The 23,284-nt window shown below is 44.5% G+C and overlaps 1 protein-coding gene across 1 annotated transcript in view; it reads left to right on the top strand.

Annotated features, from left to right (window-relative positions):
• Nucleotides 1-23,284, top strand: part of DNAH1 (dynein axonemal heavy chain 1) — a 68,040-nt gene that overhangs the window by 17,561 nt on the left and 27,195 nt on the right. The window contains exons 16-40 of the mRNA XM_040593388.1: nucleotides 211-352; nucleotides 1,429-1,584; nucleotides 2,564-2,762; nucleotides 4,593-4,846; nucleotides 5,751-5,963; nucleotides 7,708-7,872; nucleotides 8,556-8,677; nucleotides 9,247-9,352; nucleotides 10,454-10,633; nucleotides 11,497-11,637; nucleotides 12,303-12,466; nucleotides 12,876-12,989; nucleotides 13,622-13,810; nucleotides 14,898-15,003; nucleotides 16,079-16,192; nucleotides 16,516-16,665; nucleotides 17,154-17,240; nucleotides 17,345-17,531; nucleotides 17,647-17,743; nucleotides 18,220-18,372; nucleotides 20,042-20,219; nucleotides 20,494-20,688; nucleotides 21,346-21,465; nucleotides 22,082-22,240; nucleotides 22,511-22,612. Of these exons, the coding sequence (XP_040449322.1) occupies nucleotides 211-352; nucleotides 1,429-1,584; nucleotides 2,564-2,762; nucleotides 4,593-4,846; nucleotides 5,751-5,963; nucleotides 7,708-7,872; nucleotides 8,556-8,677; nucleotides 9,247-9,352; nucleotides 10,454-10,633; nucleotides 11,497-11,637; nucleotides 12,303-12,466; nucleotides 12,876-12,989; nucleotides 13,622-13,810; nucleotides 14,898-15,003; nucleotides 16,079-16,192; nucleotides 16,516-16,665; nucleotides 17,154-17,240; nucleotides 17,345-17,531; nucleotides 17,647-17,743; nucleotides 18,220-18,372; nucleotides 20,042-20,219; nucleotides 20,494-20,688; nucleotides 21,346-21,465; nucleotides 22,082-22,240; nucleotides 22,511-22,612 (3,793 nt within the window). The remainder of the gene's footprint in view (nucleotides 1-210; nucleotides 353-1,428; nucleotides 1,585-2,563; nucleotides 2,763-4,592; nucleotides 4,847-5,750; nucleotides 5,964-7,707; nucleotides 7,873-8,555; nucleotides 8,678-9,246; nucleotides 9,353-10,453; nucleotides 10,634-11,496; nucleotides 11,638-12,302; nucleotides 12,467-12,875; nucleotides 12,990-13,621; nucleotides 13,811-14,897; nucleotides 15,004-16,078; nucleotides 16,193-16,515; nucleotides 16,666-17,153; nucleotides 17,241-17,344; nucleotides 17,532-17,646; nucleotides 17,744-18,219; nucleotides 18,373-20,041; nucleotides 20,220-20,493; nucleotides 20,689-21,345; nucleotides 21,466-22,081; nucleotides 22,241-22,510; nucleotides 22,613-23,284) is intronic.

The raw sequence follows: 23,284 nt of genomic DNA, 5'->3' as shown, positions 1-23,284 counted from the left end.
AAAAAAATGTTTTGTTGAAACCACATGTGTTTCTGTTGTTGTAAAGCTTCCTTGTTTGGTGGGATTTGGCTTTCTCATTCTGTTATTTTCAGCATTTCAAACATATGCTCTAAAAGCTTCTCTCTCCCTCTCCTCTTTTTTTTTCTTTTTGTTGTTTTTTTTTTGTTTGGTTGGTTGGTTGGCTTGGTTTGTTACATCATGTGAGTGCAGGTGGGCTGCAAGTTACTGGCCGCTGAAAATAACTATGCAAGCTGAGTCCGTTCGGCTCCAGCACCTGGAGGATGAAGACAAATTTCGCAAAATCCACATCGTGGATCAGAATGGCTTTCAAGACAAACTGGAGGAGATGCAGGTATTAAGCCCCTGACAATATACTGCCCAGAGAAGGGGAGCCTTGAAGCTCCTGTGGTCAGCCAGGTGGGAAACTTTCAGATGAGATTTTAGTCAGATGAGTTTTTAGGTCAATGTACTGTTGGACCAAAAATTACCACACTCCCCCTGGTTTTTATTGGAAGTTGGGCTTTTGATTGAGTTCTGGTTTTGTGTGAGAGACAATACTCTTTGGAGAAATACTGATTTTTCACTGGGAAGTTGTTCACTGAGATACAGTATTCTGATTCTTGGTGCTTGGGCAACAGATGCATCTCCTATTTTTTCTTGTGTACTCAGTGCCCTGCAGAGCATCTCCCGTGATGTGTTGTCATCAAGGGGAAAAATACAGCATTCAGTCATGGACTCATCTTGCATGAAAGACCCTGAAACCATAGCAGAGTTCTGGAGCTGAGATACCTCTGGTTTCTGCTGAAACAGTTTGAGTTTTATTTTTCAGCAGAAACTCTTAAATACAGAAAAAAAGTGCCATCTTGGAAAGGCTGCAATCAGTGACCTAGATTATCTTAGAAATAGCCTCCCAAAATGATGATACCCCACTGCTGGATTAAAAAAAGCAACTAAACAAACAGCCCAAAACAAACAAAGAAAACCAAACCACCAAAACAAAACAGAAAGGTTATTAGAGAAGCTCTGGACATGTGTTGTTAAACAATTCTTGAAAACAAACTGAGTGACCTAGTAGAGCTATCATTTTCACTTCACCGGTTCTGTAACTAATGACAGTATAAATTCAGTAGCAAGAAATCTGGGCACAGACTTACTGCTCCTACTCCTCAGGGATTAACTATTGTCAGGAAAATGAAAAGCAGCTAGTCATCACATTTGCACTTTCAACCACCTGACCAGAGCTTATTGCTTCTCCTCACCACTTTCATTGTGGTCTAAACAGACATGGAATTGGACTGGGGGAGGTGAAATTGTGAGGATAAAAATCTTGCCTTTGATTGTAACAAAAGAGCACACTGGGAAGCTGACATCTCCAGAGGCAGCACTCAGCTTCAGAGCTACATCTTATGCCTGCCCTTTCTCTTCCAGCTGACTGTAGGTGGATTTTCCATCCAGGCAGACGTTAACCAAGCTCATGAGTTGGCTAAGAAAACAAGGCAGGTCAGGAAGCAGCTGAAGGAGCTTCAGAATTTGGCAATCCTCTACAACAGCAGGGAGAGAATCTTTGGGATGAAAGTTACTAATGTAAGTGTCAGGTCCTGTACCTACTGGACCCTAATCTTTGTTGGGACTTCTAGGTGGTAGGTAGGGCAAGTAACGAGACACAGTTCCTCAGGAAGGAGTCCTTCATGCTCCTTTGGTTTATCTGGTGAACTGGTCCGTGGTCCTGTAGTGTGACACAGTGCTCCGTTACACCACTGTGCTGCAGAAGAGCTGATCCCAGGTGAATGTGGAAGGCTGCTCATGGGCCTGAGCTTCTGTGAGAGATTATGTGTGCCCACACTTAGATCTGAGTGATGTTAATGAGGAGGAATTGGATGGGGAAGGTCTTGAAGCAGCAGTTGAGATGCATCGGTTTCTGTAAGGCTGTTACTGCAGTTATAGACGTGAATGAGACTGTTTGCACAGTGGTGTGCAGCAGCTGCCTGGGCTCGGAGTATAGCCTGCTCTCCTAAGGCAAGAGTTTATGTAGTTGCAGACACTCGTTTTGCCTGTAGCTGTTCAGCTGCCAATGAATCCTTGTCATCCATGTCCAGCCTAGTCTGGATGCAGAGTGGAAGTAGGAGTTCACATGATCCTTTCCTGCCTCTCAGTCTGTGGTTACTCCTTCACTGTAAGGAGCCAAGTTTCAGTATGATGTGCCGTGTGTGTTTTCACTGATTGTGTGTGGACCGCTTATCAAAATCTCCCCATTCTGCAGCAGAGCATTTGTAGAGGCAAGTGGGGAGAGTGCTTTCCATGCCAGACATGGTGCAGGCACAGCTCCAATGGATGCTTTCAGGCCTGAATGTGTAAAGCTTAGCTCTGCTAGTTGCTCTCCCCTGGAATCTGTGTTGTGGTCCCAAGAGAAGGTAGTCTGACACACCTTCTTGAAGTACACGTCACATTGCTTGCTTGAGATTCAAAAAAAGATTTGTGCCTTTTTTGGCCTTTTGACATGCAAGCTGTCATCCAGAGAAGAATACGCTTGCTGCTTATGCTTCCTTTTTCTCTTTTTCCAAAGTACAGCAAACTATCCAGGATGGTTAAGGACTTCCAGCCATACTATGACCTCTGGACTACAGTGTCAGACTGGATGCAGTGGTACGAGAAATGGATGAATGATCCTCTCGTGCAAATTGAGGCTGAGCAGCTAGAAAAGAATGTCAGTGACTCTTTTAAGACAATGCAGAGATGCGTGAAGCAGTTCAAGGATTCACCAGGTAGATACGCAGTCTGGGAAAGTTGGTGCCTATCAGCATTTTGATGTGAGGCATGTCACAGGGTGCTCTGAACAGGGATTGTTAGGTTGTCACATGGATGTGTTGTGTATATTAGAGCCAGCTGAGAAAATGCTAGCAAAGTTATTTTCCACTTTTTTTCTGGAACTATGATGATTCACATCTAGATGCTAGTTTGCTGCTTGAAGTACCAGTTTGGCATGGAAACAACCAGGCTGCAAATCCCTTTTATACCTAATTCCCAAGACAGTACTGAAATAAAAGCCACCCTCTTATGTTGCCGTTAATATTTACTCATTTATATAAAGTAAAATGATCCAGACTAGTCATAGAGAATTACTATCTAGCCCAGTGGCTAGACATGTGGGTTTAAGCCCTTGTGCAAGTCAGGCAGCAAAGGAACTTGAATCTGCGTCTTCCAGGTGCTGTTTTCTTGGCCAATCTTATTTTCTCTATTGGCCAATGAATTTAATGGAAAACCAGAAGAGGTCTTGATTCTGTTATGAGTAAAATGAAATTGCAAAATCTGGAAATGATCTGTGGAATGTAACAACAATTTTCCTTCCTGCCTGAATGTGTGTGAAGTTTAAATGATCACATCCACCCTTGCAATTCATGTGAAGGTCTTTTCATCATGCCTCCTAGTAAAGCTGGAATTGAGACTTCATTTGGAGCTTAACCTCCCATTCCACGATTCTCAGAGATGTGTTGGTCATTCTTTAGAGCTAATTCTAAAATCTCCTGCCAGATGGCTTAGATTGAAATATATTTTGCAGTGGGAGATTTTTGATTCATCCTTTTTAACTTGAACTTGCTCTTAAACAATGCCATGAATCAGCCCCAATGGAGGAGGTGATGAGTGGATGCGTGAGTAACTATGAATCATTATGGTAAACAGAAATACTAAGAATACCTGCTCATATTCATTGCAATATTCCCTGACACCTGGTAAAATATACGCTTCGTCCTTGAGTCTGCCTTGTCTTTGCATACCACCCGGCAGGGAGTGTGAGATGGTCACATCCTTGCTGTGAGTGTGCAGTGTGACCACGCAGGGTGCAGTAAAAGGAGGCACATGCTGTAGCTAGATTTTGGAAGGGAAGCAAGTCCTATGCTTTTTGCCTGTCCATTGCTTTGCTTACAATAGCACAAGCTGAAAAAGGGCAGGATGTGAACAGTGCAGAGACATGGGCTTCCAGGGCGCCCCCAGAGAGCAAAGCTCTTTCCTTGACTTTGTCCTTCCTATGAGGCAGAAGTACCTTTGGCTCTAATGCGGCCACAGACTGGCAGAGTCTCTCCTGCACTTTCCATTTCCACAGCTGGCTATGATCCTAGCCTGCTTCTAGCTCCTTTGTACAGTGTCCATCCGTTTAACATGGCCAGAGCTGGGGCGTGAGATAACTCACAACCCAGTCTTGTTAAGGAAGTGTGAAGATCTTGTAATGATGACCAGAGCTTCTAAAATATCTATTGGCAGATGGAGCTTCAAATAATTAAATTAATGCTTCTCCTCTTCCAGGGAGCTCTGGGCTAAGGAGCACTTAATCTTAGCATGGAATTACCTCTTACAGACTTTTGGCTAATGGGTCTGCTTCTGAAAGTGGGCTTGAATCCTTGCTTAGTAGCCACGTAGAGAGTGCCTTTGTGTCCTCATTACTTCAACCTGCATTCTCTAGTGCTCTCTCCTGCTGCTTACCTACCCCATACCATGTGTCTACAAGCAAATCGGGCTTTAGACAACTTCTTGTAAGTTCCTTAAGGTGACTTCCTCACGCACTGTCATTGCTGATGTTCTGTTTTTCTCCCTGAAAGCCTGCCAGGGTGTGGCAATGGACTTCCGAGACAAGATCGAAGAATTCAGACTATACATCCCCTTAATTCAAGGGCTGTGCAATCCTGGTATGAGAAACCGGCACTGGGAAATGCTGTGGGAAGACACAAACGTCGATATCAAGCTAGAACCCAGCCTGACAGTTGGCCACTGCTTGGACATGAACCTGCTGGACCATATCAAGAGCATTACCAAAGTAGCTGAGATAGCTGGCAAGGAATATGCTATTGAGAAGGTGAGGGGAATGGGACTTGCTGTGTCTTTGGTTGCTTCTCAAATACGTTGAGCAGGCAGTCATTGCCCTGGGTAATGTTCCTTGTTGTTCCAGAGCATTAGACATATTCTGCAGCATAAGTAAAAAGGCTGCTGCCCTTGGAGAGGGGAGCAATGGCCACGCAACTGAGTTCAAACACTAGAAGAAATAGTTTTGCTTTGTGTGGAATTTCAGTGTTCAAATTCAGAATTTGATAACTGTGCTGCCTGACAGTTATGCTAATCCACTGGTTGGCTCTCACACCACACTGTGGGATTAGTGACTGTTTAATTTAAAATAAATTGATTGTCTGCATTCTGTTATGTCAAGGAGAGGAGCTGTGACTGGAAACAGAGGTAGCAAATTCTTTAGCACAGTAAATGTGCAGGGAAGACTTGCTGTCTCTGGAGGTTCATAGGTTAGATAGTCTTTCAGCTTCAGCTCACCAGTTCAGATGTGGCCTAAGATGGTCCTGATTGAAAGTCATTACCTTCTGACAGCTTTTGTTCTCTGAAATCTTAGGTGAGTTCCTAATGGACAGCTACACCTTTCACAAAGCCATCATTAACCATAATCATTAATAGGCACTTTGCTGGCAGCCTCTGTACATCTAGGAGCATATATGGGCCTGGGGATGAAATTGCCCTTTTTTCCCTCCAGGTGTTGCTTTCAGGACAGCGTTGAGGTGTTGAGTCCATGGGCAATGCGGAGGAAACATGCTGTTGCTGAGTATGTCATGTATAAAATACCCAGCTGCAGATTCCAGTGGAATACAAGAGCAAAAATCTGTCAGTTGCTAGAGAGGGGCATTAAGAAAGTTGTGGAAACTGAGATAACCATTGTACAGTTGTATCTGAAAATTAGATTGTTTGTCCCTCTGTTTCAGGCACTCGACAAGATTGAGAGTGAATGGAGTTCTTTCTTATTTACTGTGGTACTTTACAAAGACACAGATACCTTTATTCTGAGAAACACTGATGAAGCTTCTCAGCTCCTAGATGATCACATTGTCATGATTCAGAGCATGTCCTTCTCACCATTCAAGAAACCTTTCGAGGAAAGGATGAGCACATGGGAAAATAAACTGAAGATGACACAGGTATCAGTTTCTTAACTGCACATGGTGAAGGCAGGCAGCTGGGCTGCGCTGGGCGGCCATGCTTGAACATGGGCACTGTGTAGTTGCTGCTAGGGAACTGGGAGGACAACGATGAAGAAAACATCAGTCTTTAGTGGGGAAAAGGGCCTGTCAAAAGCCCTCTGACTCTAGTAGAAGAGGGGATAGACTCAGAGCCTTATTCTGCAAACAGTAGCGATGAAATTCCAGCTCTTTTGCTGCCTATTTTGGTGGGGCCATGACTCTCCCATTGTTGTGAATAGTCCTGTTCTGGCGTCTGTAATCATATTAAACTAAGTGGACCTTACAGATTGTTACAGGCCCAGTAAAATCCGTGCTAATCATTCACATCTCAGTGTAGGAACGCATGTGGAAGACTGCTGTTTAGGGCAGGATCTGGCAGACCGTGCCAGCACTACTTCAGCAAACCAGAGACTTAGTGCTCAGCACCCAACAGGACTCAGCCAGCAAAATAGCATTTTGCTGCAGGAGGAGAATTCCAATACAAGCATCTGTCTGGAGAACTCTGTGTAGATGCTGGTGTTTGCACAGCAGCATTGTTATCTGTTATTCATAACTACCTTATTCTGTTTATTGGTGCTTACCATCTGGGTGTGCTTGGGCCTTGGGCTACCAGATGCTAGCCTTGCCTCGTGAGGATACAGAAAATCTACTCTAAGCCCTAAGATGGTAGGTGACATGGGGGAAACCCATTTATTTACTTTGTGGGTTTGGCTGTGGTGATGTCCATGTTTTCATCCTGCCTTTCCTGCCCATTCTTTTGATTGCATTCATTCCTTTCACTAAAGGCCCATGAATCAGCTTCTGAGAAGTGGCTTATCAGGTTAGCCGATGGAGTATGGCAAACACTGTTGTCTGTATTGCTGGAAAACCCCACCTTTTGCTAGGTCAGGTGGCTGCCTGTGCTCAAGGAACTGTAGTGCTGTGTGACTAAGGCAGTCTGAAAGGGAGTCAAACACTTGCACCGCTTTGCAATGCTGGGAAGGTTCCCCATACCTTCCAGCCTCCCATGCCTGAAAATGGAGGAGGAAGATGTTCTTCCAACCTAATTCTCTTGCTCCTTGGAATGCCTGACAAACAGGATTTCCTGTCTGATGTCTAAATTAAATGTTTAGCTTTTCATTCATGCTCTTATTTCAGAGTGCTGTTCAAAGATCTTTTCATGGGTTATTTCATAGTCAAGACTGAGGCTGAGGTACACCAGGCAGGAGAAAGGATATGACAGAACTGCAGATCTGGCATATTTTATTTGTCATTATTCTTCCCCCAAAAAGCTCTTTTAAAATCCCCATTTTAACTGTGTGCTCACGTTGTGCCATCTTTTGTAAAATACAGAAACACTAGCCACAGCAATTTGACCTAGCACCACAAAGACCCTTTGAGGTTTAGTATTGGCTTGCACATGTTTCTAAACTACCCCCATTAAACTAGTGAGTGTTGATTTTGGTGCCTGCTGACAACAGTTAGCAAAGGAGACTAGGAGATTGCTAGGAAATTGTTAATTATTTGGGAAGGAAATTCCAGCCTCTGTTGCTGCAGATAGATTTTAGAATTATGAAAGGTCTTAAGTGCAGCATCATCTCTTCCCACCCCACCCCCCACCCCCCCTCCTTATTTTAAATCCATTCTGGTGCACAGTTTGAATGGTTTTATTGAACATCTTCATAGCGTGGTGTCCTGATACGCTTTTCTTGCTTCCCACTAGGATGTCCTAGAGGAATGGCTGAAGTGCCAGCGTTCTTGGCTCTACTTGGAGCCAATCTTTAGGTCAGAGGACATCAAAAGACAGCTCCCATTGGAAAGCCAGCGCTACCAGGCCATGGATAGGGACTGGAGGAACATCATGAAGAATGCTAATGAAAACCCTGAGGTATGTGCTTTGATGAAAGCCAGTGCAGGTATCCCAAACTCCTTGGAGATGTGCTCACACAAGGACTGCCTTTGAGTCATCATTTTTGTAGTGGTGTGGGCCTGAGCAGCACTGTATAAACCATGCATCCTTGCCCAGGGCAGTGTGCTAGGTCTTTTCTCTTGGAACTTGGCCTGTCGTTCTGGTGTCCAAATGGACAGAGTCATTCCCTGAGATGCCTTGCGCCAAGCTGTCCACCCCACCAGATACCTTCTCCTCAGCACACAGACTCCCTGCCTCCTATGACTCTTGTAACCAGCCCTGTTACAATCATAATCCATAAGGTAAGTCCTTCAATTCCTCCTCAAGACTGACTCTTTAAATTGAGAGCCATTGTTTTCACAATGTTCTGCTTTCCTCTGTTCTCCAGTCTCTGCTTCCCAGGACTCCATCACCGCTTATATTCCATATTACACATTTTGGTGTTTAGGAGAACCCAGAAATGTGCTTGTCACATCCATAAACACTGTTTCCCCCCCTTGCCCACAAAGCTCACACCTCTCCAAATCCCTGTGAAAGTACTCCTCTGAGTGACTCATTTAAATCTTATCAGCAACATCACTGGGCAGCCCAATTATCTCCACTGCCCTATCTCCCACATGCTCAGAATAGTGATTCTCTTCTCTTCTCCATTCTGTTTATAGGTGATTTCTTTGTGCCCTGATCCTGTGCTACTGGAGAACCTGCAAAAATGTAACAAACTACTTGAACTTGTGCAGAAAGGGCTGAGTGAATATCTGGAGACTAAGAGAAGTGCTTTTCCCAGGTAATCCCAAATTTTAGTGGGCGGGACCACATTCTCTGGTTTAGAAAATATGAAATGAGAGGCTCACTCCAGTTAACTCTGCCAAGAAAGAGGAAAACAATCTAAGCTTAGGATATTGTCACGAGACTGCAAATATAAGTAAGGCTGTGCCTTTCAATGCTGCCATCTGATGGGGAGAAAACGAGGCAGACACAAATGTGAGTTAAGGGCAGCCTGGTAGCATCGTTGCGTATCTGTGCCTCTCATTTTTGTCTAGAAAGGATGGGGTGCAATAAAATCCTCCATGTAACTCAGTCCCTTGTTCCTGAAGGAATGCTTCTGTTGTTTGATACTCATTTAAACCCACCCTGCATGGGAATAACTGACTTCTGCAGATGGAGAAGTCTGTCTCTACAGAAAGGTAGATGGCTGGACTGTGTCTGCTAATCTCCTACACAAATACAAAGAGATCAGTGGGCAGTCAGAAACAGTGTCTCTAGCCATAGTCTTGTTCCTCAGCTTGCCAGCACGTAGCCCCTGATGCTGCAGTGAAGAGAGCCTCCCCTCATGGTTCCCTCTTGTGTTTTTAGGTTCTACTTCCTTTCAGATGATGAGCTGCTAGAAATACTGTCTCAGACGAAAGACCCCACTGCCGTACAACCTCACCTCCGCAAATGCTTTGAGAATATTGCACAGGTAGGCAAAGCAAGCATGCTAGGGTTTGGGCCATCTTTGAAAAGCTGGTGTCATGGGAACTTGGAGGTGTTCTGAGGTCTGGAGGAGTGTTCACATTCTGTTGTGTGGATGTGTATTTCCTGGAAACCTGTAACTGTATGTAGGCATTGAAAGGTACTCCCTGCCCTAAAGTGAGATTCAAGCAACCTTACTTTAGACATTTCAAACCCAGATGTCTGCCCATGAACTGAGAACCCTCAATTGCCCTTAAGACAATGTGGAGGAAATAGGCATCTGCAAAGGGAAACTTGGAGAAATTCCCTGAGGTACCTATCTTAGGAAGAGAGGACACTCCCTCTGGACGTGTCTGTCCATCTCACCATGGAGGCCAAGAGAAGTAGCTCAGACTTAGCTGTCTACTCACAGGCACCTGGTTGGGATGGAATCCCACTCTTGCTGAAAGCCTCAGGAGGGAGAGAGCGAGCAAGCCTGAACTAAATTAAGTTTCTGCCTTCATCCCTACTTAGGAGCTGGGCTTAACCCGGCTATCTTTCCTCTTTATTATTCCTAATAGACTTCAGACTCCATGGCTAGTCACAGATCACACCACCACAATACTCAGACACTAAAACCAATCTCCTAGTCATTAGCTGGGAAAATAGAAAGGAAATTGAGCTAGAAACCTGGTGCAAAGCCATTGGAATAAATAAGGAGACTTTCAGTGATATGCTGGGGCACTGAAGAAGCTGTTAAAATTTTACTCTTAAAACCAGGCACTGTGACCTCAAGGGAAATGATTTGAATCTACAGAATTGAACAGGAATCAAGGGTTTGAATGCTAGACAGGCAATGAGAAATGCTCATCCTACCTATAATTTGATTTGCTTCACTCAAGTTAAACCAGTGGTGTGAATTTCTGTTTTCATACAATCATCCTCCATTTTTTGGAGAGGTCATTTTGCACATCTGTCGCACACTTTATTATCACTACTGACAGCCAAGTTTAGCAGTGGATTTGTAATGTGCATACACCGCTATAGCCTCGCTGTCCTCCAGTGGCAGGGAGGCAAGGATAGAAAGGAAATCCTCCATTCACATCTCCTGTTGTGCTTCTTCCATTAGCTACTGTTCCAGGAGGACCTACAGATCACACACATGTACTCTGCCGAAGGAGAAGAGGTGAAGCTCTTTGTTCCCATCTATCCCACTGACAATGTGGAGGACTGGCTGCTGGAAGTGGAGAAATCCATGAAGGCCAGTGTACGGGACAACATAGAAAGATCAATTGGTGTTTATCCAGAGGTAAGAGTTTTTTATCACGGACTGATAGGTCTCTGATGGTTCTAGGCTTGCCATAGAGGTCACCAGTGATGATGGGGCTGGTGAATTTGTGATAGTCTATTAGTTTTAAAATACAATCTTCAATCCAGTTGTGTGTGGGTCAAGTGCAGAATGTGCAGCTGAGCAAGCACCTAACTGTCCAGAAGAATGCACACTCACTCAGTGGCCACGGAGCACTGCCTGATATCATAGAACAACCCTGTACAAATCCACATCTATTTCTCTCTCCAGGCAATTTCCTCGTTATAAGGATCTTCTTCTTCTCTCATGTCTCACACAGTGTGCTAGGGGCTTCTAAAAGTAACCAAGGCACATGAACTATTGGTTTCAATCAATGCATAGAGGTTGCATCTTGGCTCTGGTTTCTGTGTAAAAGCTATGCTGCTAGAAAATGTAAATTTTTCTTTGGGTCTAGGAGGCAGAAAGGCTAAGAAATGAAAAGGCCTCAAATATTTCTGTTACTGTTTTCTACTCGGTCTGAAAATTTGAAACTAGGAAAGTCAGAACAGGTCAGAGGCGGGGAAACATTCTTTTGGGTCTCACAGATTCCTGTTCTTCACCTGCTGCTGGCCACTTGTTACTGGTTACTAACCTGCAGATGGCACAGTGGAGAGAAGGTACCTGCTGTACCCAGTGTCCAGAAAGCCTCTGCCTGAAGATTTCTTCACAGCAACTGGAGGAAAAACAAAGGAAAGCGTCTCAGACAGGAACTCAGTTCTTATTTGTGAATCACGCATCTCAGAGCAGGGAGATGTAGATATAAAAACAAAAATCATTGTCTTACCACCTTGGTGGGGGGGGTTGGTGTTTTTTTCTTTTTTAAGGCTCCACGTACTACATGGGTCTTGCAATGGCCTGGCCAAGTGGTCATTGCTGGCTGCCAGATTTTCTGGACAAAGGAAGTGTCTGAAGCTCTGGAAGCTGGAGATTTGTCCAACAGGCTTTTCCCACAGCTGAGTACTCAGGTATGAAAATGAATATAAGGGTGAGATTTTGCCAGATGGAGATTTTTCAATCATCAGACCTCAGATAACTTATAAATATAGCCAGGACAGTACTGTGGGAGAAAGACACACAGTTCTGCATAGTGCAGCTCAAAACCAGCCGAAAAAACAGGTTATTTATCATCTTAATCATTAGAATATTTGTCATCATAAACCTCCAATAAACCACAGGACTCCTAATATGATCATTACCTGAAGACAGAAACAAGGTGAAAGGTAACTTCTCCAGGGTCACCGAAGAAGTCAAAGGTAGGAGAACTGAAGTGTTGGACAGTAGACATCAAATCAAAACTGCATCCTTCATATCTGTTCTGTACATCTAATCACATCTAATACCTGGGAGGTATTAGCTCTGGGCTTCATGGTGGCTCTAACTCTTTCTTTTCACCAGTAACCTCTTTCTTTTCATGGTAACAGTGTAGGTAAAAGTCAGCTCTGAGCCAGCCCTGAGCAGTGTTTGCTTTCTGAGCAGTCATTTGTATCTCTGACAAGAGAAGAGGCAGAAGTTGCCTGGACATAGCCTATGATCTGGACTTAGCATGCCATAAGTTTGATTGCATTGTGTTTGTACAGCCTGGGCCTTTGGGATATGGATTGCTTCAGAGCACTTTCTTTTCCTTTCCCAGCTGGGTGATTTGGTTGCCCTTGTCCGTGGAGAATTGTCCAAGATGCAGCGAGCAGTATTGTCAGCTCTTATTGTGATTGAGGTCCACGCCAAGGATGTTGCAGCAAAGCTCATTGAGGAGAATGTGACAAGCGTGAATGATTTCGAGTGGATCTCCCAGCTCAGGTAGAGAGCATAACTGTTGAATCTCATGTAGCTACCCTGGCCAGTCTTCATTCTCCTTACCCATCAGCTGTGTCCAAGACATATGGAAACAAGAGTTTCATAGTCTGTAAACAGTATTCCTGAGTCGCCTCTAACATGCCTATGAGGAGTGGGATTGAAGTCTGCTAAGGATGCCAGGATACATCCGAGACAGACCATGCTCCTGCCCAAGGAGTGTGATGTTTGATACAACACCTAATTTCAGGTTCTGTGAGATCTCGTCCACCCTGTTGTGTTACCTTACCCTTTCTTCTCTCAAGAGGGAAATCTCTTGGCATGCAGGTCTCCAAACCTGGCTGTAGTCTTATGAGCTGCTGTATTGTCGCCAGCCAGGGTTTATCTTTCTGATGTCGTGTTCACTCATCATTAGATACTACTGGGAGAGGGAGGATCTGTACATCAGAGCGGTCAATGCTGAATTTATCTATGGCTATGAGTATCTGGGGAACAGTGGCCGTCTGGTTATCACACCCCTCACTGACAGGTAAGGGGATTGTTTTCTGGGTAAGAAGTGTATCTTTTTTTCTTTTTTTTTTTTTTTTCTTTTTTCTTCTGGATGAACAAACCTCACTGAGGATTAAACCAAGGATCTGACCATGCCGGTCTTACTGCTTAATGTATGTAAATAGAAACCATTTGTACAGTGAAGGACTACCTGAGATGAGGGCATAGAAACACCTTGGCATTGGTTCTGCTGTATTCCTAGTGATCAGTGCTCAGACTGATTGCTTTCACTCTCCTAATTCTTAATGTAGTGCTCTGACTCTTATAAAATGCCCACCTGATACCTAAGGAGCTGTTCCACAAACCAGTAGACAGGGGCATCTAATACTCTAGAATATGCAGCAGTAATAACAGTTTTACCTTTTGCAACTGTCCTTTTTCTGGAGAGTGAATTTGTAGCCAGTGGCAGAAGGATTTATCCATGCAGGCCCCCATGAATACTAATCAAGGCCACTTAGCTAACTCCTTTGCAGAATGCTGCATATCTAAGTGCTTCTGAAGAATAATAAAGGATGGATTCCTGCTTGTCTCCAGCTGGGTAGATCATATGTCTCCCTTACTGAAATCAGTAGCAGAAAGGCTTTTCATCATCTGGTCTCTTCTTTGTTGTAGGTGTTATCTGACGCTTACAGGAGCTCTGCACCTGAAATTTGGAGGAGCACCTGCAGGACCAGCAGGAACAGGCAAAACAGAAACAACAAAAGACCTGGGCAAAGCACTAGCAATCCAAACTGTAGTGTTCAACTGCTCTGACCAGCTTGACTTCATGGCAATGGGAAAGTTTTTCAAGGGATTAGCCAGGTATAAGGAAACGCTGTGTATCGTTATCAAGGAGTGGGTAGGATACAGGGATGCTGGCCACTGGGAATTGGTGGATATTTTTTGTAGCAGCCCAGAAGAACAAGCAAAGCCCTAGTAAGGGGGTTACTGTGTTCCAGAATGAGCAAAGTTACAAAATTCCTGCCAGAAGGGAGGAACAATTGAGCCAATTAAAAAAAAAAAAAAAAAAAAAAAAAAAAAAAAAATAAAAATGGATTCTGTTCATTTAAGGCAAAATTAAAATGCTTTGCACCAATCCACTATGCAGTAATCCACCTGTGCAAATGTTTGCAGCTCTGGCCTTTGTTTTAATATCATACACATTGGACTGAGATTCAGCCCACAAGCTGCTTAATCTTAAGAAGGAGAGAATCTGCTGAGTGTATCCAAAATTGAGCAGCCAAGAGAGACTGCTCTAAGCCCTGAGGGATCCTCTCAGAGAAGCTTCTCTCTTCTCTACATTTCAAACAGAGCTGGTCCAATTAGTCTGTTGCACACTGGTGAATCTGAATTAGTTACTCCAACAAAAGCTGTTACTCTTTTCTCAGATGTTTTCTTTGTAAGTAATTTAACTTCTTTCTTAAACTGTGCCTTGTGGGAAGATCACCTTCCTCATATACATGCTTCCAGCTTTATACATAGTCTTCCAAGCTCCAAAAAATGGACTTGAGATGTCTAAGTTGTATCTGCTACACTTGCAGCTCAGGTACAAAACAGGAATTCAACATGACAACTCTTTCAAGCCCGAATCTGTAACGTGCGGAATTTGTCCCATACTGTAGGATCAGACATTGCCATCATCTTGCAGGGACCATGCACCTTTTTACTCATCACATGGCTTGTCGTGCATAGTCAGGGCGAGGGGCTGCAGCCTTTTCCGCTCTACCAGTACACTGTAACTGTGTCTACCTGCTGTGGGGCATTAGGGGCCTTTTAGGTTCACTTCTTGTCTCTGTGCTGCCTCCCCAGTGTATATATATTTAAGTTTATATATATATATATGTATATATATATAAGTGTTCTCCTGTGTGGTGTTCCTGACTCACCTCATTTTTCCCTCCTCGCTCAGCTGTGGTGCATGGGCTTGCTTTGATGAGTTCAACCGCATTGATATCGAGGTGCTGTCTGTGGTGGCCCAGCAGATCACAACCATTCAGAAAGCACAGCAGCAGAGGGTATGTAATGAACATGTGAATGCAAAGACAGACAAACAAATCCTCCACTTGAGCTAGTCAAGGCAAGTCCTCGTCTTTGTGGGCATCTTCATGGAGGACTAGCTTCACTGCTCAGGGGCAGCTCAGACAGACATACTTGAGCTGCAGGGCCATGAGTAATGCCCTAGCTGTGGTGCATCATATCAGGCCATTACATAGTCGGCATCCTGAGAGGGTTTTGTAATTTTACCCTAGTCTGTACTGCCACAGTTGCCCACACTCTTGCAGGCTGAAGTACGTCTCAGCTTGAGCTGCAGTGCCAGCAGACTTTGGTGTGGGAGACGCTCTGATACAGATCCACTGAGCTGATGCAAATTGGAGCTGTGATAAGGCAGCCAGCATTCTGCCACGAGCTGCTCAGCACCACATTTGTCTAAATGTGTTATCCAAGCTTTAGTGGATTCACAAAACCCAATATGTGCAAAAAAATGCATACTCATGCACACACAGGGTTGCAACGTAAAGTGAATTGTTGGTTTTACACAGAGACTTAGCTAGCAGCCAGTCTAGCAGCCAGCCTCTGCTTTGTTCTCTGGAGACTCAGAGGGGTTAAGACCTGAATCTCCTTGACTTTGGCTTGGAATTAGAAACTTGCTCTCTGTGAATTCTTCTGCATTACTTTATCCCCCATCTGAAATCACTACCTACACAGCTTTAAAAAGGATTTAGGTTTCTCTTTGCCCTCTCTGCCATGAATTAATTCAGGTCCAAACTCTACTGCAGAATAAATGGAAAGATGTTGTTTACAGCTGGAGGGATAGAAGTCTGTCCAAGAGCCAAAAAAAAAAAAAATTATCAGTAAATCTCCCCTGAGCCCAGTTTCTTAAACAGGGAAAAATATTGCTGGTAATACTGGATTCCTGTATAATCCTGGACCAGATTGAGTCACTGCAGTTGTGGGCAGCTCTGTGTGTCCATGCTTTATAATTTAACTACTGAAAGCCATTGTTTTCCTCTTGGAAGATTCTGCTACGTTATTTAATTTGCAGGTCAGACTCTGTTCTTTGAGGATGATCATGGTTTTTTTATTTTCTAGGTGGATCACTTCATGTTTGAAGGCACAGAGATCCCACTGGTCCCATCCTGTGCAGTCTTCATCACAATGAACCCAGGGTATGCTGGGCGTACTGAACTGCCTGATAACCTGAAGGTAAGGAGCGCAGACTGCCTAGACAAAAAGAAGAAGGGCAATACAGGTGCTGGATGCTGCTCAGACCAGCAGTGTGTCCATGACAAGGGTTGGGATGTGATGCTTTTGGAAAGTTTCTAGAATAGTTTTGAGATTTGAATCACATCTGTAAGCAACTGGCGCTCTTCAGGTTGCAGTCTGCAGGGATGCTACCCTGAGAGGTGCCAGGCACACTCATGCTGGTATCTCTGAACAGTCTAGGATTGATACTTAGTGTTTTCAGTTTGCTGGGAAAAGCAAGAAACAACAGTGTTTTGATCTCATGTTGGAACTGCATGTTTCAGGCTCTTTTTCGTCCCGTGGCTATGATGGTCCCAGATTACTCCATGATTGCCGAGATCTCACTGTACTCCTTTGGGTTTAATGAAGCCAAAGCCCTTGCAAAGAAGATCACCACAACATTCAAACTATTGTCAGAGCAGCTCAGCACCCAGGTAGATGCCTTAATGTCCATGATTGTTTTTTGAATGTGAGGCTTTCTCAACACAGGCACAAAGTACCTGGATGATTCTCTTGGTGCCTCATGACAGCGTATCACAGAAAGGTCACAGTACCCATTCTTCATCTGCCTCCCTCCTTTCTAATTCTCATTTCTCCTCCTGTGGCCAGAATTTCATTCACTTGCAGTCCTAGTTAGGATTACAATGGCAGAACAGTTGAGCCAAGCAGCCCTGCCTACTTCTCTCTCCATCTAGGATTTTTTGTCATACAGTTATTCTCATCTTCCTCACCCATAGTCTGTACAGCTGAGGACTAGTTAGCTGTTTGAAGGATCCAGACAGCAGACTTGGATGGAAAGGACAGTTGTTCTGAAGGCATAATTCCCTCATTTTTCTTCTCTGCTGAGTGCATGTGTAGGTTCAGTCTTTTTTAGGTGATGCTCCTGTATCTGATGACATTGTTTCCCCTGTGCCTTCCCCAGGACCACTATGACTTTGGGATGAGAGCTGTGAAGACTGTTATCTCAACAGCCGGCAATCTCAAAAGAGAGAATCCTACTATGAATGAGGTAAATGTGCTTATACTTCACACTGTCATAGACTTCTGTGGCCTTTTCTGCAGCCTTATTAGAGAGGCAGGATCTTTGAAGTCTGAGTTCTTAAATCTTTGCAGGAGCTGATCTGCCTGCGGGCTATCAGGGATGCCAATGTACCCAAATTCCTGCAGGATGACCTCAAGCTCTTCAATGGTATTGTCTCAGATTTGTTTCCCAAGATCAGAGAAAAGCCTGTTGATTATGGTATCCTGGAAGAAGCCATTCGCAAATCCTGCATCAGAGAGAATCTGAAGGATGTTGATGGTGAGAGGAAAGGCTCTCTGCCAGCTCCTTCTGGGCCTGGGCTTTTAGTCCAGTGCCCTGCCCTAGGAAAAAGACAGCTGGTCCCTGACCCACTCTGTATCATCTTCCTCTACAGGTTTTGTGACTAAGTGCATCCAGCTCTACGAAACCACTGTGGTTCGTCATGGCCTTATGCTGGTGGGGCCAACAGGTTCTGGGAAGACAAAGGTATGGTTGAGACCCTGTGCTGGCCCCAGAAAACCATTACCTACCTAGTGATGCAGAACACTGAGCTTCACAGAAGACTCATGCTCCAGCATTTCCAGCTTTTCTCAGATAGAAGTCAGGGCACCAAGATGCTGCCTTTTAGTATTGATTTATAGCCACGGGGAAGTATATTACCAGCTCACTCTTTTGAGTTGGAAGATTAGACTGAGGCTTATTAACTCTGCTGCAGATTTCTAAGGCTGAAGCATACTTTGACATCTTGAGATGCTTCAGGCCTCTTGCATGGGAGATCTAACCTCTTCCCCCCCTGCATCTAGAATGCTTCATTTCTGTGAATACAGCCAGGTATCTCCTTACTATGACATTATCCTTCACTGTTTCCTTTCTTACTGCCTTTTGAGTGCAGTTGCTGTGAGAGCAAGTGGCTTTGTTGTTACAGAGCCATGCCAGTTAACTCTCTTGCTTTCCTGCTTTTGCAGAGTTATGAAGTCCTGGCAGCTGCAATGACATCATTGAAAGGTCAGCCTGCAGCCAGTGGTGGGAATTACGAAGCAGTCAGCTACTTTGTACTGAATCCCAAATCCATCACAATGGGCCAGCTATATGGAGAGTTCAACTTGCTAACGCATGAGTGGTAAAGTACAAAACCTACTTTCCCTCCTCCCAGATGGGAAACACTTTTCTTCTGGTCTTGAGTGTCTTCTCTTCAAGGCTGAGAACTGTTTAGGATAGTGGCATAAAACCAGAAGCGATCAAGTCCTTATCCTCACCAAGCTACAATAGCCAGTCACAGCGATTTAAGCTGACATCTTTTATTGTGTGCTTGGCCCGGCTGCCAGCACATGCCCAGACAGTTACTGCAGCTCAGCTTGCAGCATTAACTGTGTAACAATAATTCAATTGCTTTGGAGCCCATGCCCCTGCTTTAAGATACAGCAGCTTAAAAACACTTGCTTTGCTTCTAAAGAAAAGTGACCTCTGTACTGCGCACTTGAATTGTTCTGTATAAATACACTGGTGGCCTTGACTGATGAGGAGTGACTTTCAGGCATAAAGAGGCATTTCATTCCTGTTACCAGGGCTCCTGCTTGCTTACATGGTTTGGAAGCGAGAACCAATAGCCCATTTGCCCTCTTGACAGCCAGGTCCTACTGCTTATGTTTCCATATGTGACCTAAGGTTGACTTGGCAGCTCACTTTATGCAGAAGCTAAGGTGCGAGAAGCAGTGTGAATCTCCCTTTGGCCCTGTCACCCACCATTTGCTCAGGGGCAAAGCTAAAGACTGTGTTGTATAAAACAAGGGAAACTAAATGAATATGAAACTAACTGCCTCTAGGAAAAGTGCAACCAAGTAAGCATTACTGATGCTGAGACCCAGAGCTTCCCAACCTGGGCTCTAGTGCATATTTACTGAAGGACATTTTATAGGATATTCCAGCTAAGCTCTGACAGTTTATTTATGGTGTGACTCTATCCAGGGGCAGCACACAAGCACATCAACATGACAAAAAGAAAAATACAGCAGCCATGTAAAATGTATTTACAGACAAATCCATCTGTTTTAATCAGCTGAGCTTTAGAACAGACTGTTTTCCCTTGATCTCAGTAACAATACCCTGGAATTCACTAGCTCTGTAAAAACAACGGACAATTATTTAATAATAGGAGTAGAATCCAGAGCCTGAATGGAAATTGCACTCCAGGTTTCCATGTACAGATTAAGTTCGTGCTGTCAACAGCCAGTATTCCTTACGTGTCTGCACTCCTGCTCACCAGTGCCAGCACCACCTGGGTTCACAGGCATCTGGGGATGGGGAGCTTCAGTTATAAAGAGGGTAGAGTCATGCTCTTTAGCCTGGATTCATCCTTGTAACCTATAGTTACCCAACTGAATTAGCAGAGTAGCTGTTCTGTCTCCCTTTACGCTTGGCAGAGAAAAAGAGGCACCTCCAGAGAGCAGATAACCTGCCTATGACCCAAACTGGATGCTAGCAAGGCCTCTTTGCTTTTCACTGAGGACAGAGATGTTAAAGGGAAGCTTGGCATTTTATAGTTAGTTGACATGAAACCCAGATCCTAATGCCCAAAGAAATTGTTTCATGGTGTCACTCAGGCTGAAATATATCTCAGTAAAAGAATGAAATGGACTTTTATGTAGCTCATCAACAAGTGAGGTATAGGTATCCTTGGGCATATGAACCAGAGTAAGATTTTGGATCTGTTGCCTTATACGGTGGAAGCTTTGCCATTGATTTCAGCAAAACCAGAATGGGCCAAGCCCTGCCTTCCTCCTACCTTTCAGGACAGATGGGATCCTTTCCTCACTCATCCGGCGGGGAGCTGCAGCCACTGACACCAGCAAGAAGTGGTACATGTTTGATGGGCCAGTTGATGCTTTGTGGATTGAGAACATGAACACAGTGCTAGATGACAATAAGAAGTTGTGTCTCAGCTCAGGGGAAATAATCAAGCTGACAGAGGTAACTCATCCCTCCTGCTTTTGCTACCTGTTGTTTTCCTTCCCTTTTCTTGGAACAGATTTGCCTTTTATTTTCCACTTGATGTCAGTGATGGCCTTGTATGGAAATTTGTGTCTCAGTAGCATCCCTGTGTTGTCCAGACCTCTGCTACACTACAGCAAAAAGAGGGCTTCTGCAACAAAGGAAAAGATTTCAGCTCCACCAAATTATGCTGAAAGATATATCAGCAATGATCAAATCCTTATCCTCCTTTCTTTCCTTTTGCAATTTCCAGAGCATGACCATGATGTTTGAAGTCCAGGATTTGGCTGTTGCTTCCCCTGCCACAGTCTCCCGCTGTGGCATGGTTTACCTGGAACCCAGCATCCTGGGACTAGAGCCCTTCATTGAGTGCTGGCTGCAAAAAATCCCAGACATCATGCAGCCCTTTTCACAGCAGCTAGCATCTCTCTTCAGGAGATTTCTTAAGGTGAGCTACCATGCTGTTCCAGCCTTTCCATGGCTTGGAGCTTGTCAGCTCAGATATCAACCAGCCCAAACTTGTCAAGGCCTGAATTTAAGTGCCATTGTGGGAATACTTCAGACTACTAGTATACAAACTGCTCTGTGAATCTCCTGGGTTGAATAGAGGTTATTCACTGATCCCTATAGATGTGGCTTAGTCTTATTGGTCATTATAATTTGTTTTGTTTCATTTTAAAATTATCTTCTGGACAAAATCATCCCTGATGCAGCTGCATCACTTACAGTGGAGTAACTCCAGGGAGAAGGTTGTAAGAATAAGTCTTGTTATTTCTACTCTGCTCCTAAGCCACTATTTTAATGAATAACCTGGAGCTGCAAAGGATGGCTCTGAAGGGAGCAAACCGTTTAACAGCAGTGATGGCACAAGATGCATAGAACCAAAAGGCAGGGCCTAGAGGTTTCTTTGGTTTAAGACTGAACCAAGGGGTTTGACTTGCTTCTCTCCAGTCAAAACAGTGGTACTTGGGATGCATTCTCAGTCACACTGTCCCTGCTAAACATACCCTGCAGGGAGGCAAGGAAAAAGCAGAACCGTAGAAGGTAAAAGCAAAGTCACATGTGTTAGATGGTGACACTGAGCTGTTCCTGCCTTTCCTTACAGGAGGCCATTGGCTTTGTCCGGAGGTTTGTGAAGGAGATAGTTGCCTCAACGGACAGTAACCTCACAAGGAGCCTCCTTATGCTCTTGGAAAGTTTGTTTCAGCCTTTCGTTCCCATTGAGGTAGGATTTTGCTACCTCTATCACTTGTGCCTGTAACTTCTAAGGGCACTAAGTCATGCAGAGGCTTAGTCACGAGAGAACAAGGTGTGGGTACAGAAAGGTAGTGCTACAGCTCATCTGTGTGGCAGAAGGTAATACAACATCCTGCAAAGCACAGGTAAACCTGGAAGGATTATGCTTTGCCCACTGAAAGAGCAAAAGATAAGCTCCATGCCTACCAGGCTGGAGGGAAGAGGTTCACTTATATTTATAGCAGAGGGAATTGGAGAACGAGTGGAAAGCAGAGATCAGAGCTAAGCAGTGATGCACTTCAGATTGCAGGTCCTTTGAGAATTAGTATTGAAGAAGGCTGGACAAGTTTCAAATTAAAACCAAAGACTAAATTCTTCTCCCAGCTCCTGTTGAGTGATATTAGTTCAGCAAGGGGAGTCTCTCAAGTACACCAATGAAATAGCAAGTTTTAATCCACAGAATACATTAACAAGGCCTGTGAAAAACTGGCTGGAAAAAGCTACATAGAAGCTGAATAGAATTACAAGCATATTAAGAAGAGTCTGGATTTTGTGTATCTTAACTGTATCTGAGAATTTTACTTCTGCCCTTCTCTGATTCTCAGGGAATTAGGATGATTCCCAAGGAGAAAGCAGCTCGTATTGGAGAGCTGATTGAACCCTGGTTTATATTTGCCCTGGTCTGGAGTGTGGGTGCTACTGGAGATTCCCAAGGTCGCATGGCCTTCAGCTTGTGGCTGAGGGAGAAGATGGCAAAGGAAAAGGTGAGTAAAGGAAAAGTAGATCCTCTCTCATTATGGAGGAATGGGGGTCAGAGCTGTTTGAATGCCATGGGTGGGCTGCTGCTTGGGATCTGGTGTACCACACCTACCTCAAACTTTAAGGGACCCCTGGAGCTGGAAGATCTGGGAGAGAGACCTGAGCCCTCTGGCCTGGGCAACATCCCATTAGTAAAATTTTCCTTGCAGTAGTGCAAATCCTCCTGTAAATTCAGCTGAGTGGCAGCCACATTCACCACAGCTTTATTCTCACAGATCCAGCTACTTTTCCCAGAAGAAGGACTGGTTTATGATTATAAACTGTACGATGCTGGACTTAGCAGTGCTGAGGATGATCTGGATGAGGTCGTTAGGGAGGTAAAATATTTCACTTTCAACTCCAAGCTGGGAAATTTAGGGGGAGGGACCAGGAAGCAATACAGTCCTGCAGGACTTGTAAGATTTCCTCATCAAGGGCAAATAAGAAAGGCCTACAGGAACCAAGTGAGAATGTTTAAAGTGAAATCAAGCTTTTCATTAAAGGAAGAAGGCTGTTTCTTGCCCTCGGGTTTGTAAAGTAGATTATTCATGTCTGAGCCAAGGGCTGGTCAGTTCAGACCCAAGTGCCTGTGCCAGTGCTCAGGAAAGTGGGAGGGCTCTACAAGTGTGGCAGCTGGAGGAGGACAGAGAGAAGCTCAGATGGAAAGGTCTGTGTTAGAAAGCAGTGCACAACAGCAGAAGAGCTGCGTGCAGTAGAGGCTGGAGGAGGAGCAAAGCAGACAAATATGCCATCTTTTCACAGGAGACAGCAGAGCAGTAGGGTATGGAAGGCCCATCTGGTTGACAGTCACCAGCCCCTGGGCTGAAAAAAAGGAAAAAAAAAGGAGGAAAATGCTTCCCCTTCCTGAAATCAGAGCAGAACAAAGAGCCCTACATGAGGCTTAGCAGAAGCTGCTAGAGTTGTCTCTGTGGGAAGGCCACATGGGGCGGTCAGGAATGCACATTTTCTCAGTGTTCTCCAGCACATCCCTGACAAAAACCTCCATCTCA

Source organism: Falco naumanni, chromosome 4 (assembly GCF_017639655.2).
Source record: "Falco naumanni isolate bFalNau1 chromosome 4, bFalNau1.pat, whole genome shotgun sequence".
Taxonomy (NCBI): Eukaryota; Metazoa; Chordata; class Aves; order Falconiformes; family Falconidae; genus Falco; species Falco naumanni.
Note: the sequence above shows the minus strand (reverse complement) of the source record. Positions and strands in the feature narration are given on the sequence as shown.